Source organism: Tursiops truncatus, chromosome 18 (genome assembly GCF_011762595.2).
Source record: "Tursiops truncatus isolate mTurTru1 chromosome 18, mTurTru1.mat.Y, whole genome shotgun sequence".
Classification (NCBI taxonomy): domain Eukaryota; kingdom Metazoa; phylum Chordata; class Mammalia; order Artiodactyla; family Delphinidae; genus Tursiops; species Tursiops truncatus.
The window spans coordinates 77,633,668-77,645,975 of record NC_047051.1 but is presented as its reverse complement, the minus strand read 5'-3'; the positions used below and the strand labels follow the sequence as shown (position 1 = coordinate 77,645,975).

The following is a 12,308-nucleotide window of genomic DNA, read 5'->3' as shown; positions in this document are numbered from 1 at the left end:
GCAGTGAATTGGAACGTCAGCGCTCTGGACTCGCTTTCTGACAAAATCTTTGTACTTAAGGTGCAAACCTGGCTTCCTCTAGGGAAACACCATGCTGCTAAATCCATTACATGCAAACCAACAACAAAGGCACTCGTTTGCCATAACTAACCTTACTTTTCCTTAGAAAAACCATATTCTGCCTTTTGTGTTTGTAGTTAGCGGAAAAAGTCGGTTGCTCAGTTACAGCAGGTACAGCTATCCCGTTCACAGTAGCCATGACGGTAAGACACGCGTTCCCCAAACACACAATGCCGCCAGAAAGAGCTGAACCAATTAAGAACGAAAGCTGAAAAGCTGACAACTACTTTACTTAAACTAGCAAACCTTCCTACTGCCGACACCACCACGCTCCAGGCTTGAGAAATGCAAAGTGGGGCCCCAGCTCGTCACCTGCCCCCAGGAGGCGTGACCTGGCTGAGCCCTGCCGCATCTCCCCCCCAGTCTGCCTCTGCATCACCTCCCGGCCTCCTTCGCTGGACCCCGAGGATTCCGCACAGGCCAGGGCCCGCCCACCGGGGAGGGGTGCTGAGGGAGCCAGTTTGCACGCACACGCACGCACGCACCTTCACCTCAGTAACCTCCTCCTGACTCATCCTGAAAGGCTGCGGCACTTCCCGAGCCACACGGGCACACCCAGCGCATCAGTGCTGTCATGGTGACGAGAAAAAGCCAAAATCCATCATCGCTGGCCCTCGTGGAAATCATGAGAAAACCTAGTCCACAGCATTCCTTAACGTCAGCACTGACGCGCATACAAGAGAAATACGAGGTCCTTTCAGCACAGCAGTCACAGGAGCAGCCCTAACGTAAAAGGACATGGACCCCGAAGAACACTGCCCCCCTCGCCGGGGGACACGCACCCGGTGAGTGAGCCAGGCCCCCCACTGGCGGGACTTGGCGCCTGCCCAGTCCCCTCCCCCGGGCGCGGCCTGACCTGGTGGCCAAACCCGCAAAGGCCAGGGCAGCTCACGAGGGACCAAGTCGCCTGCCCGCTGGCTCACCGCCCCTCCCACCTGCATCTTGTGTCCATCTCTGTCTCTCCCCATCTCTCTGTCTCTGTCTCCCTCTGTCTCCTCGGCCCCCTCACTTGCTCTCATGATTTGAGGGCAACAAGTGGCCCCCGGGGGCCTCGGGGACCATCGAGGACACCTTTGGGTCCCGTGCTCCTGCCGCAGACGCCACAGGTGACAACACTGCTCTCCAGGTCCCTAGACTCTGGGTGACCTGCTACGGAGCTGACCGAGGCCACCTGCCACGGAAGGGCCACCACGGAGACACTATGAACCAATGAGGCCGGAGCGCCAGGGCGAGGGCTGAGGTCCATCACATGAAGAAAGACTCCAGGTGGACAGCACAGCTCGGGAGGCTGTGCCTGGAGCCTCAGATCCAGCTCCTGCCACAGACACCACAGAACAGGTGAAACCGGCCCCTGGCGCTCACAAGGCGGTACAGGGGAGGCTGCCTGAACGGGTGAGGACCCAGGGCCACGTCCACGTGAAACAGCCCACAGGGCCCCAGTGGCAGAGCCCCTCGGGGTTCAGGACCAGCGGGGAGACACTCGGGAAGCAACGTGCAGCATTTGGGGTATTTCTCTTCTTTACTTATTTGCATTATTTTTTGAGGTACGGCTGATGTACAACATCATACAAGTTTCAGGTGTAAAGGTTTCTCACCTTCGAGGGACACGGCCTGGAACATCTGATGCTACGACAGTAGCAGTGTAACCAGTCCCGGGGGAGGCAGGACGGTGGGACAGCCCTGAACCGAGTCACTCAGGACGCGACAGGGGTGCAGGCCCCTCCCCCCCGCACACATTTGAGGTGGCCCACGAAGCCGCCTCTCATCGTTCATATTTACCAACATGAAAACGCCCGGGACAAACCCGTGGAGAAGAACAGCAGGAGAAGACCGTCTGGGAGCACGTATGCAAAGCCGTGTAACGGACGTGTAAGTTACTCCCAAAACAACCCCCAAAATCTAACAGCAAGGCCACCCTGGACTGTGATTTCAGACGACTCTTAACTTTCTTTCCGACTCTTACATGGATTTTTAAATAAACCCTCTACTTCCGTAACTGGGCAAACATGAGGCTCCCGCCACTTCCTCAACAGAGGATCCAGACGCCCCAGGATCCCGAGATCCAGGAAGCACGAGGTTGGGGGGCTGCAAGCCACGGCTCTGAGGCCGGGACCCCCGCCCCGGGACCCCCCCGGTATCCACGGAGAGGAAGCCAGGTGGCGGCCAGAGCCACGGTGGCCACGGCCACAGTGAGTGGCCTGAGCCACAGGCAGGGAAGCATCGGCCACAGGTCTGGAGAGGAGACGGCCAGCGAGCGCCAACGCTTCCCGCACCAGGCCCAGGGCTCGCCACCAGTGGGGGTCACACTCACAAGGCCCAGCGGGCTCCAGGGATCGGGGGGCACAGGCGGGGCCAGGAACCAGGGTGAGGCTGCAGAGTTCAAGTGAGATCCTGACCCCCTGCCAGGATGCTGGCTACTGTCCCCGAGGGGCACACGACCGGGAGGCAGGGCACAGCCCAGCCCGCGTCTTCTGCTTCCTCCTTAGGGGCCCTGACGCCCTGCTCGGAAATGCCAGGGCTCCAGGGCCTCCCGTAGGGCATCAGAGCCCCCCGCGCCCCCAGAGGCCCACGTGTGAAGGAGCGCTTCCCCCCACTCCGCCCCCCAACCTGCTCCCAGCGCCACGCAGATCGTCTAAACCATCACCTTCCACCCACCAGAGAGCAGGTGCCGCCCCACTCCCAGCCCCCAACACCAGGTCCTGGGGCTCCCGTTAGACCCGGCCTCACCCTCCCTAGAAGGACGCGGCCTCTAACCCACAATCTGGCCAGCCTCACCCATCATGGACAGAAAAACAGCGAATTCACTCCACAACAGGTGCAAACGCAAGACTGCCCTAAGAAAACGTGACACAGCTCCGGGACAACTTCTACATGCCTGCTTGCGTCCTGCTTTCTGGCCTTTCTGCGGCAGATCTGCAGGGGTATAGCCCCGCCGCACCCTCTGCCAGGCGACGGAGACTGGGACCCCGCCCTTCTGCAAGTCGCCCCCAGGGGAACATGATTTCAGGTTCTTTAGGACCAGAAAGGCTGACCCAATGGGCGGGCTTCTCCCCTTCCCCAAGCCCCCAAGGCCTGTTCTGGGTTTGCCCCTCGTCCGCCCTCCTACCCACTGTGCCCGGCCCGCGGCCCCTCAAGGGGAACCCCGTCCCCCGACCCAGCGCAGCAGGCCCTTCCCCCCAACAAGTCCCTGCTGCCCACACCCCACGGGCACGTCCACACTGCAGCCAGGGTCCTCCCTGCACCCCGATGCTGGCGGCCTGGGGCCCTCGGCTGCACGAGTGGGTGTTCACCCCCAGAGCTCTGATCAGATCCAGATGCCATCGATTCAGCATGAGACATTTTCACTCAAACCCTGATTTTTCTGAAATGCAAATGAAACAACATAAAGATGAGACCCACGCCAGGTACTCAAGTCCCCAAGACCAGGAAGCAGAGGACAAGCCATCGCATAACAGCTGAGGCCGAGACCACGGCCCCAGAGGGGCAGGAACACAGACCTGTGCCGGCCGCGGTCACACTGCACCGGGACGACAGGGAAGGAAGAACGTTCAGACACCTGGAAACTACTGTTCCTGACACGAAACTTCCAGGTGTGAACTCTGGTGTGCTCTCCATGGTGTAGCCTGAAATGATGGTATATCTGCCACTCGTGCTGACGACAGAAGAACCAAATCTTAACGTTTTGCTGTGAAATGACGACAACAGTTTCACGAACATCCTTAGTTCCTGGAGTGGATGCAAATCAACAGGAAATCGGCACCCGAATGGAGGATGCAGTACGGGGCGCGCTCGAGTCACAAAGAAACGTGATGTCTTAAAAGGAACATATTCAGTCTCTGAATCAAAAAATGCAAACTAAAACAACGAATTTAAAACCTCACCCATCAAATGGAGCGAGTCTGTGGGTTTTTAAATTAGCAAACTTGGTGTTAAAAACGGGCGGTTAAAATGGGCTCCGACAACCTGATGGGAGTAGATGCGACTCGGCACGTCCGCCCCAGGAAGTCCTCTGAGGACGCCTCAGGCACGGCGCACACGTGTGTGAGCGTCCACCCGCAATTACACTGCCGGGAACCCGTCCTGGGTTATCATTGTGGATCTGTGCAAACGTGAGAAGACTGAACTGGAAGCCGCCAGCATCCCCACGGCTGGGGCCTGGGCACGGGGGACACGGCAGAGGGGCTCTGTCGAGTTAGCCCAGCCCACCCCTTCAGGACCCTCCGAAGACCCGCGTGTCAGGCCGCCACTCGGCTGTGTTCGCTTCTAAACGCCCACTTGTGCTGCTTATGTTTGTTATTAAACGCGTGGAAAAAACGGCAAACAATCTAGGTCGCATTCAGCACCTTTAAACGTCCTCTACGTCCTCCCTCCATCCTGCAGAAATCAAAGCTGGGCCTTACGGGCTATGGTTTATGCAAGAAACGTGAATCGATGGACCCGTTCGCCAAGAAAGGCCTTCGCTCTACAGCCAGGGGGCTGGGAGGGCAAGCATAGGTGTTTGAATTTTACAAGATGAGTTTAGGAATGTATCCTTTTTTATTATTTCCCAGTTTAGGTCACTTTTTCGGTAAGTGACCACCTACGATTCCCCAACGTGTCAAATAAACGCACAGCTGCTAAAGATGACACAGGAGAAGAGAAAGCCCGACTGGGGGAAACAGCGACAGCACACGGACGTGGACGGGGTAGACGTGGGACGCACAGAACGTTCACACGTGGGTAAAACCTTTGTCATGTACAACTAAGTGAAGATCCAACAGGAAGAACCTACAAACCCCCAACAATCCCCTCAGATGCCGTGGCAGATGGCTCCTTTCTCTTGTTCTCGTTCTCCTGGAGCTTTTCCAACTCTGGCCCAACTAACAATGCATTTACGATCACGAGAAACATTCCTTGAACTTTTTCAGTAATTCACACTTGTTCCTCGCGGAACTTCTGCTAAAAGGAAAACCCAAGGTCTGTGACAAACACGCCCGCTGGTGCGACGCCAACCAGCAAAGACAAACTCACGGCTGCCACAGAGAACCCCTGGGGCGGCGAACCCTCTGCGGGATGGGCCAGGAAGGGCCGGCAGGTCTGTCACCGGTGACTGGGCAGGGAGGCAGAGCGGCACGGCCCGCGGCCCGGTCCACAGGCAGAATCCCACCCTGGGTACCATCCAGCAAGCACTCCGTGTCCCTCTGGGCCCTCGGTGACACGAAGTCATCTGTCAGGACACCGGGGTACAGGTGTCAGGAGGTGCTGCGTTTCAGGGCCCAAGGGAGGCCCAGGGGTTTCACTCTGTCAAACCAGAATCCCCTTAAAATATGGATCCTGTGAACACAGGACCTTGATGGACAGAGTCCTGAGCTCAAACAACAGAGGCCGGGCTTCCCTGGTGGCGCAGTGGTTGAGAGTCCGCCTGCCAAGGCAGGGGACACGGGTTCATGCCCCGGTCTGGGAGGATCCCACATGCCGCGGAGCGGCTGGGCCCGTGAGCCATGGCCGCTGAGCCTGCGCGTCCGGAGCCTGTGCTCCGCAACGGGAGAGGCCGCAACAGTGAGAGGCCCGCGTACCGCAAAAAACAAAAACAGAAACAAAACAAAACAAAACAAAACAACAGAGACTGAGAGAAATAAGTCCAACTTCACCCTGGACCCTCGAAATCCGTGCAGCACATCTGCTCCGGGCCCAGATAGCGCCACCACTCTTGAGCCACCACCGCCGGCTCCCGTCCAGGCCCGCGCAGCGTAGACAGACTCCGTACCGGCCGTGCCCGTCTGAGCATAGGGGCCGGGTTGAGTCCCACCTCCATCTGGGCCAACGCGATGCCACACTGCAGAGGTCTGGCCCTCACGCCACGAGTGACCCAGGGCTGTGGCCCAACCCCGCTCCCCCCGAGGCCCAGCCCCCCTCAACAAACAGCACAGAGCCACAGGAGGAGAAGCCAGGGCTGGCGTCCGAGCAAGAACCACGCTGTTCTACGCTGCAGAAAAACGAGGCTTGCTCAACACCAAAGAGAAGGGCTTCCAGCGAGGGACTGTGTGCGGAAAACGTCCCGAGGGGCCACAACGTGCGTCAGGCTGGGTGCCGAGCCCCAGGTCCACAGCGCACCCCGGGGTGACTCGCTCACCGAGGAGCAGGGCTGAGAAAGCATCCTGGCTGTACCAGGAGACAGACAGCATTTTCCACCAGGTGCGACGCAGCCGCGGGGTCCAGGGCGGCACTGCTGGTCCTGCCACAGCGTCCTGCTCTTCACACGGCCTCAGAGTTTCTCCAACTTCACTCCGGGCAGGAAAAAGGTGATTCCGAGACAGGAAAAGCCCGTCGGCAAACAAGCACAGCAGTGCTGGCTGCACCGCTTTCGCCGCAGCGGGCTGAGCTCTCTCGCTCGTGTCTCAAGCGGGAAGAGAAGCACCGTCAGCGCCCGGCGGGCCCCCACCTCACGGCCTGAGAGACACGGCCGGTCCTGCCAGCCCAGGTCCCCTTCCGCGGCCCGAATCTCATCACCGAGGCCCAGGCCTGGGAAACAGCATTCAGGACGTGTGTTTCTAGACAAGCTCATTAAACCAGGCCTCGTTATGCATCCCTCACAAGCCTAGATTCCACGCGTGTTTCTTCGGTCTCCTGCCCTCAGTAACACAATCCAGGGGCTTTTCCATAACCTCACGGAACGCAAAGTGCAACCACAGAGCAGCTCCACGGTGAGGTCCCCGAGCCCTGACGGCAACTCACAGGCCCTCCCGGGACTGCTGGGGCCGAATCGCGGCTCACCTGCCCTCTGCCCCCAACCTGAAGCAGGGAGGGGAGGGTCCCAGGAACACCTCCGCAAACGCAGGCCTGAGGTTTCACGAATCGACTACCCCCCACCTGCTCTTTTCAAACCTTTGTGACGCTGGAGGAGGACTGGTCCTCCCAGTGGGGACGCCAGCCCCGTGTCCTCCTTCCGAGGGTCACTCCGACGGCCGGGGCGGGGGCTAGTCACGGGCTCACTCCCTGCGGCCCCTCCAGTCCAGTTCTAGAAAAACTACAGCCGCTACACAGGCCCTTTATCTTAAACCCACAGTCTTCCAAAGGCCAATGGCACCAAAGCACTCATCAGGGCCACAGACCCTGGGTCACTCATGGCGTGAGGGCCAGACCTCTGCAGTGTGGCCCCACAGACGCAGGGACACGCGTCCACCACACGTTTAGCACGCGCACACGCTCAGCACACACACGCTCAGCACACACACACTCAGCACACACACACATGCAGACGCACACACACGCACACGCTCGGCCCCCTACACGCACACGCTCAGGAAACACACACAGACACACATGCACAACGTCAGACGCCATCCACTCTCTACTTCACACAACTGCAATTTTTAGTACGATGAGACATCTCTGCCGGTGACAGTTTTCACATTTCCTTCCACGCCTACATTCACCGCAGGAGCGTCCTGGGCACTGGAAGCCCTCCCATCAGGATCTGTCATGGGACCAGAGGCACAAAACAAAACCCACAGATACCCGGCTTCATAAATCAATAACCAATGAACTGCATTTCCACTCAGCAGGGTGACAAGTCCCCGTGGGGGAGGGAACAGGCAGCCCCAGGACGGCGCCGCCAACAGCGTCGCCACCACCTTCGACCCGCGCGCCTCTGACCCACGGGCCTCGTCGCAGGAAATCGTGGCAACACCGCCACGTGCACATTAAGGACAGCCCCTGAGCTCTGGTGTGAGTCCCACACACGAGGGCCGAGGGTCCCGGGAGCAACGAAGGGGCCAGGGAAGTTAAGGACGGCGCGGAGGCCCACTTTCCAGAGGGAACGGTGGTGGTGAACCCCCGAGCCACCAGGCTTCTTTCCACGTATTGCCGGAAAATGGTTAAACGCGGGAATGACAGCATTTTGTCCAGACGCCTTTTAGAAAAACACACGAAGACTTCACCTCTTCGTGCACTAGGCACAGAAGCCCCACGGCGGGCGGGCAGCTCGGCCTCAGGCGCACCGGCCTGTGCCCTCACCCTCCGGTGCCCTCACCCTCCCCACCCCCACCCTCCGGGGTTCAGGGGGAACGCGCCGCTGGCTCCCGACTCTGCTCCACCCTCACCGCCGGGGTCACCGTCACGGCTCCGGCAAACCCCAAACCCCACGCGAGGCCGGCAGCTCGCAGGGGTCCTCGGCCCAGTAGGGCAGGACCCTGGGCCCGACGCACCTACGACGGGGTAGAGAGAAGCTCCAGGTACGCCCAGGAGACTGGCCCACCCGCAGGGGGACAGCCCACGCTGCCCCGTCCCAGCCCCTCCAGCCCCAGCAGTCCCCCACGGAGCCCCCCGAGCTCTGTCGAGCTGGAGTCCCAGCCCACCACCCCCTTCAACTCAAGGGGCTTTGATCTTACACGAGCGACCACACTGAGGCCCCACTGCTTAAGTTACCGCTGGCTGCCAGGGTCGGCTTCCCAGACTCAAACGTCACACCCTCCTTAAGACTCAGGCAGCGGGACACGGGCCAAGCCCTGACCCGGCCGTGGCCTTCAGCCCGCCGACCCCCAGCCCCAGTGAGACCTGGTTCCAGCACACTTGACGGCCCCTAGCTCAGCACAGGCAAGACCACTTCACCTGCATCTCCTCAGGCCGGTATCACCACGGCGCCGACCTCCACGGCTGGTGTCACCTACTCACATCGCAACGGACGGTCCTGCATCACTCCACCCAGCCACCGGGCTGCCTGCGCTTTGCCGGGCTGTGTCTCCAGGAGGGACCATCGGAAGAGGCCGCTAAGCAGTCCTCCTCCTGCAGCCGGGCCCGGGGCCGTGACCGTCTGTCTCTACTTCCCCCAGACGCCCCGGAGCAGGAAGATGGCTCTCCTCCAGGGGTTCACACAGGAGGGCAAGAAACTCAGCCCCCGAACACCAGCCCCGGCACCGCAGCGCCCTTACTGCACGCCTGCTGCCCGGCCCGCGTCCTTGGGGCGAACGTAGCAGAGAAGCAGGCACGGCCTTCGACCGACAGAGATGATAAACTCATACCCACAGACACCACACAGGGGCACCCGAGTCCACACACGCTGGCGGGAGGACTTCACACCTGTTATGTGGTCCCACAGATACAGACACATTTTACGCCTCCAGCTGTGTCTCGGGCTGTACTTCCGTGCAATTAATGAGTGAATAAGTCCACGGCCTCTTTTCCCTAACGTTCACAGAACAGCACATTCTGAGAAACACTGAAGGACAGAGCTGGGGTTTCAGTTAACTATTACCAAGGGTAGTACAGGGCTACACGGCCCATAAAATATATTTGGGGGCCTAAAAGCCTGTTTCTTGCAAAATGTGAAGAGAAATCACTCACTACGTCCTATAGCTTCATAACAAATATAAAGCTAAAGGAGAATTTTTTACCACATTTTGTCCATCACCGAACTTCACTCTTTCTGAGAAAAAGAGTTGCCGAAACCAGTGCTCAGCGCTTTACGGATCGAAGCTGAACTAGCTTCCCGCGAGGTACACAAGGCAGGTGCTCGGGGCGCAGCCCAGGGCCGGGCCCAGCCCTCCTGCACTCAGGGCGTCCTCCCACAAGGGCATGATTGATTTACGAGTTAACCGTCGGCAGGACCCAGAAATTGGGCTGCGACTGAGCCTCCTAAGGGAGCTTACCGCCCGGCGTTCAGGCCTGCGAAGCCCAGGCGGAGGCCGGCGCACGGCTCCACACAAGCTGTGGGTTTCTCCTCTTCTTTTCACCTTTACCTTGTTTCACGTGCTTTAAAAGCCTGAAAATCAACTCTTCTGTGGTTTATGTGTGGTCATTCTGAAACAAAGTGGGAACCTACCAAGAACACAGCACTAGGCAAACGTCTGTCCAGCAAGAAGCAAACATACTTACATCTTTTGCCATGTTACCAGATCCGTGAAATCGATGCTATAAATGTTCACCCTCCAGAGAAGAAAAAAGGTTTTTCTGGTAAGAAGAAGGAAAAACGAGGAATGAGTAAGGATGAAATAAGAAGTAACACCAACGTTCCCCCAGCACCACCGCTGTCCCCACTGCCCCTCCGGGTAGCAGGTGCCTTCCTTTCCAAACCCTCACACCCCATCCCCAGAGCGCGCGCAGCCCAGAAATGCCCCCTACCTTGGAGACTTTAAAGTCATCCCAGGCAGGGCAGCCCGTCAGCCACCAGGATGCCCGCCCAGCCTCCCTGACGCGCACAAAGACCCCGCGCGGATAAGCCTGGCACCGCGGCCCCGCGCACACGCGCTCCCACTGGCGCTCCCGGCCCACCCGCGACCACCGGCCGACCGGTAACTCTGACAGGTGGGCTTCCGGGGTCCCGGCCTCCGGCCTGTCACTAGGCCGCGGCCGCCACCCGCGAGCGCCCCCCGCGCGCCGGAACCGGCAGTCGGCGGGCAGGTGGGCCCGGCGCCGCCCGGACCCCGCGCCCCAGACCCCGCGCGCTCGGACCCGCCCCGCTCCGACCCCCGCCGGGTGCGGACGCGGACGCGCGCGCCGCTCCGCCTGGAGGCCGCCCGCAGGCCCCGCCCGGGACCCCGGCCCGCGACCCCGCTGGGCCGGTCACCTGGGCGCCCACGCGGCGGCCCTCGGCGCGCGGGGACCGGGTCGGCGCACGCGGCGCGGGGGCGGGGGGCGGCGGGGTCCGCGGGCGCTCAGCGCGCGCGCCCCTCCGGGACCCCGGCCCGCCGCACCTGGCGGGCGGTCGGCGCGCGGACACCGGGCGCGCACACGCGGGCGGGCGGGCTGAGGGCGGCGGTCCCGGCGGCGCTCGGCCGGGGTCCCTGCCCTGCCGAGGCGCCGGGGCGCGGGGCTCACCCTGCGAGCGTCGGGCGGCGTGACGTGCGCGGCGCGGTGACGTGGGCGGCGGCCCGGCTCCCGCAGCGCGCCTGCGCGCCTTTTCGCGCCTTCGGCTCCCTCCTCCTCCTCCTCCTCCCCCCTCCCCTCCCCCTCCTCCCCCTCCCCCTCCCGCCCGGAGGCCCGCGCTCGAGCTCCGAGGGGATGGGCTGCGCCTGCGCGTGCCCGCGTGTGTGCGCGCGCCGACCGGGGATGGAGAGGAGGGCCTGGCCCAGGACGCGGCGGTGCGCGCGCGGGGTAGCCGGGCCGGGGATGTGTGCACATGTGTGCGCACCTGGGGGATCGGAGCAGGGGGTGCACGGGCGTGTGTACGCACCCGGGGAACAGGGGCTGGGATGTGTGCACATGTGTGCGCACCTGGGGGATCGGAGCAGGGGGTGCACGGGCGTGTGTGCGCACATGGGGGACAGGGACCAGGGTGCAAGCGCGTGTGTGTGCACTCGGAGGACAGGGGCCTGGTGTGTGTGCATGTGTAGGCACACGGGGAACAGGGGCAAGGTGTGCAGGTCAGTGTGTATGCACACGGGGGCCAAGCGATGGGTGTGCATAGCCAGGGGCAAGGTATACATGTGCACACGGAGGACAGGGGTCGAATGTGTGTGTGTGTGTGTGTGTGTGTGTGTGTGCGCGCGTGCACGTGCAGATGTGCGGACTTGGAGGAGCAGGGTTCCAGTGTGTGCGCAGCGTGTATGTGTACTCGCGGAGGAGAAAAGCAGGCTGGGTTTGTGCCCGTGGGCGTGTATGGGCGGGTGCATGTGTACGTGCACAGGAGGGAGAGGAGGCCAGGCGTGTGCCTGTGCAGGTGCACGGAGAAGACCGGGTGTGTGCGCACGCCGCGTGGAGGGCCCTGTCCACTGGGTGCTCTCCTGCTCCTGCCTTGCCGGTGGGCTCCACGCCCACGCCCGGCCTCTGGCCAGATTCCGTGTCCTCGGGGCAGAAGGGTGCGGGTTTGCTCCTTATCGCCGGGTGGACTGGACCTAGTGGATACTGAGCCCTGGACACTTGTCCCTCCTGTAGCCCACCACCGGCAGGGCCAAGGGCATGGGGCCGGCTGCCGGAGACCCAGCAGAGGGTGGGCGGGGCCTGGGAGCCAGTGCAAAGGTCAGCGCCTAGTCAGAGGACCGGAGGGTGGATAGAAGGCCCCTTCCCTGCACCTAGGGTGTCGCTGCCCCCACCCAGGACTGGGAGCGTTTCACGATGAACCACTGTTATGCTGATTATGCCCACACCAGCTGGCAAAGCCACTCCAGTCTTTTTTTTTTTTTATCTATATGATTGCACGGGGTCTTGGTTGAGGCTGGGCTCCTTAGTCGGGGCACATGAACTCAGCTGCGGCATGCGTGTGGGATCTAGTT

At 61.3% G+C, this 12,308-nt stretch overlaps 1 protein-coding gene across 8 annotated transcripts in view; it reads right to left on the bottom strand.

Annotated features, from left to right (window-relative positions):
• TFDP1 (transcription factor Dp-1) overlaps positions 1–10,924 on the bottom strand; it is a 42,540-nt gene extending 31,616 nt beyond the window's left edge. For all 8 annotated transcript variants that reach the window (XM_073795459.1, XM_033843841.2, XM_033843837.2 and 5 more), the window contains exons 1-2: positions 10,791–10,924; positions 9,973–10,047 (exon numbers count right to left, since the gene is read on the bottom strand). In XM_073795459.1, coding sequence (XP_073651560.1) covers positions 9,973–9,984 — 12 coding nt within the window. In that variant the 5' untranslated portion in view covers positions 9,985–10,047; positions 10,791–10,924. The remainder of the gene's footprint in view (positions 1–9,972; positions 10,048–10,790) is intronic.
• Positions 10,925–12,308: the final 1,384 nt, after the last annotated feature.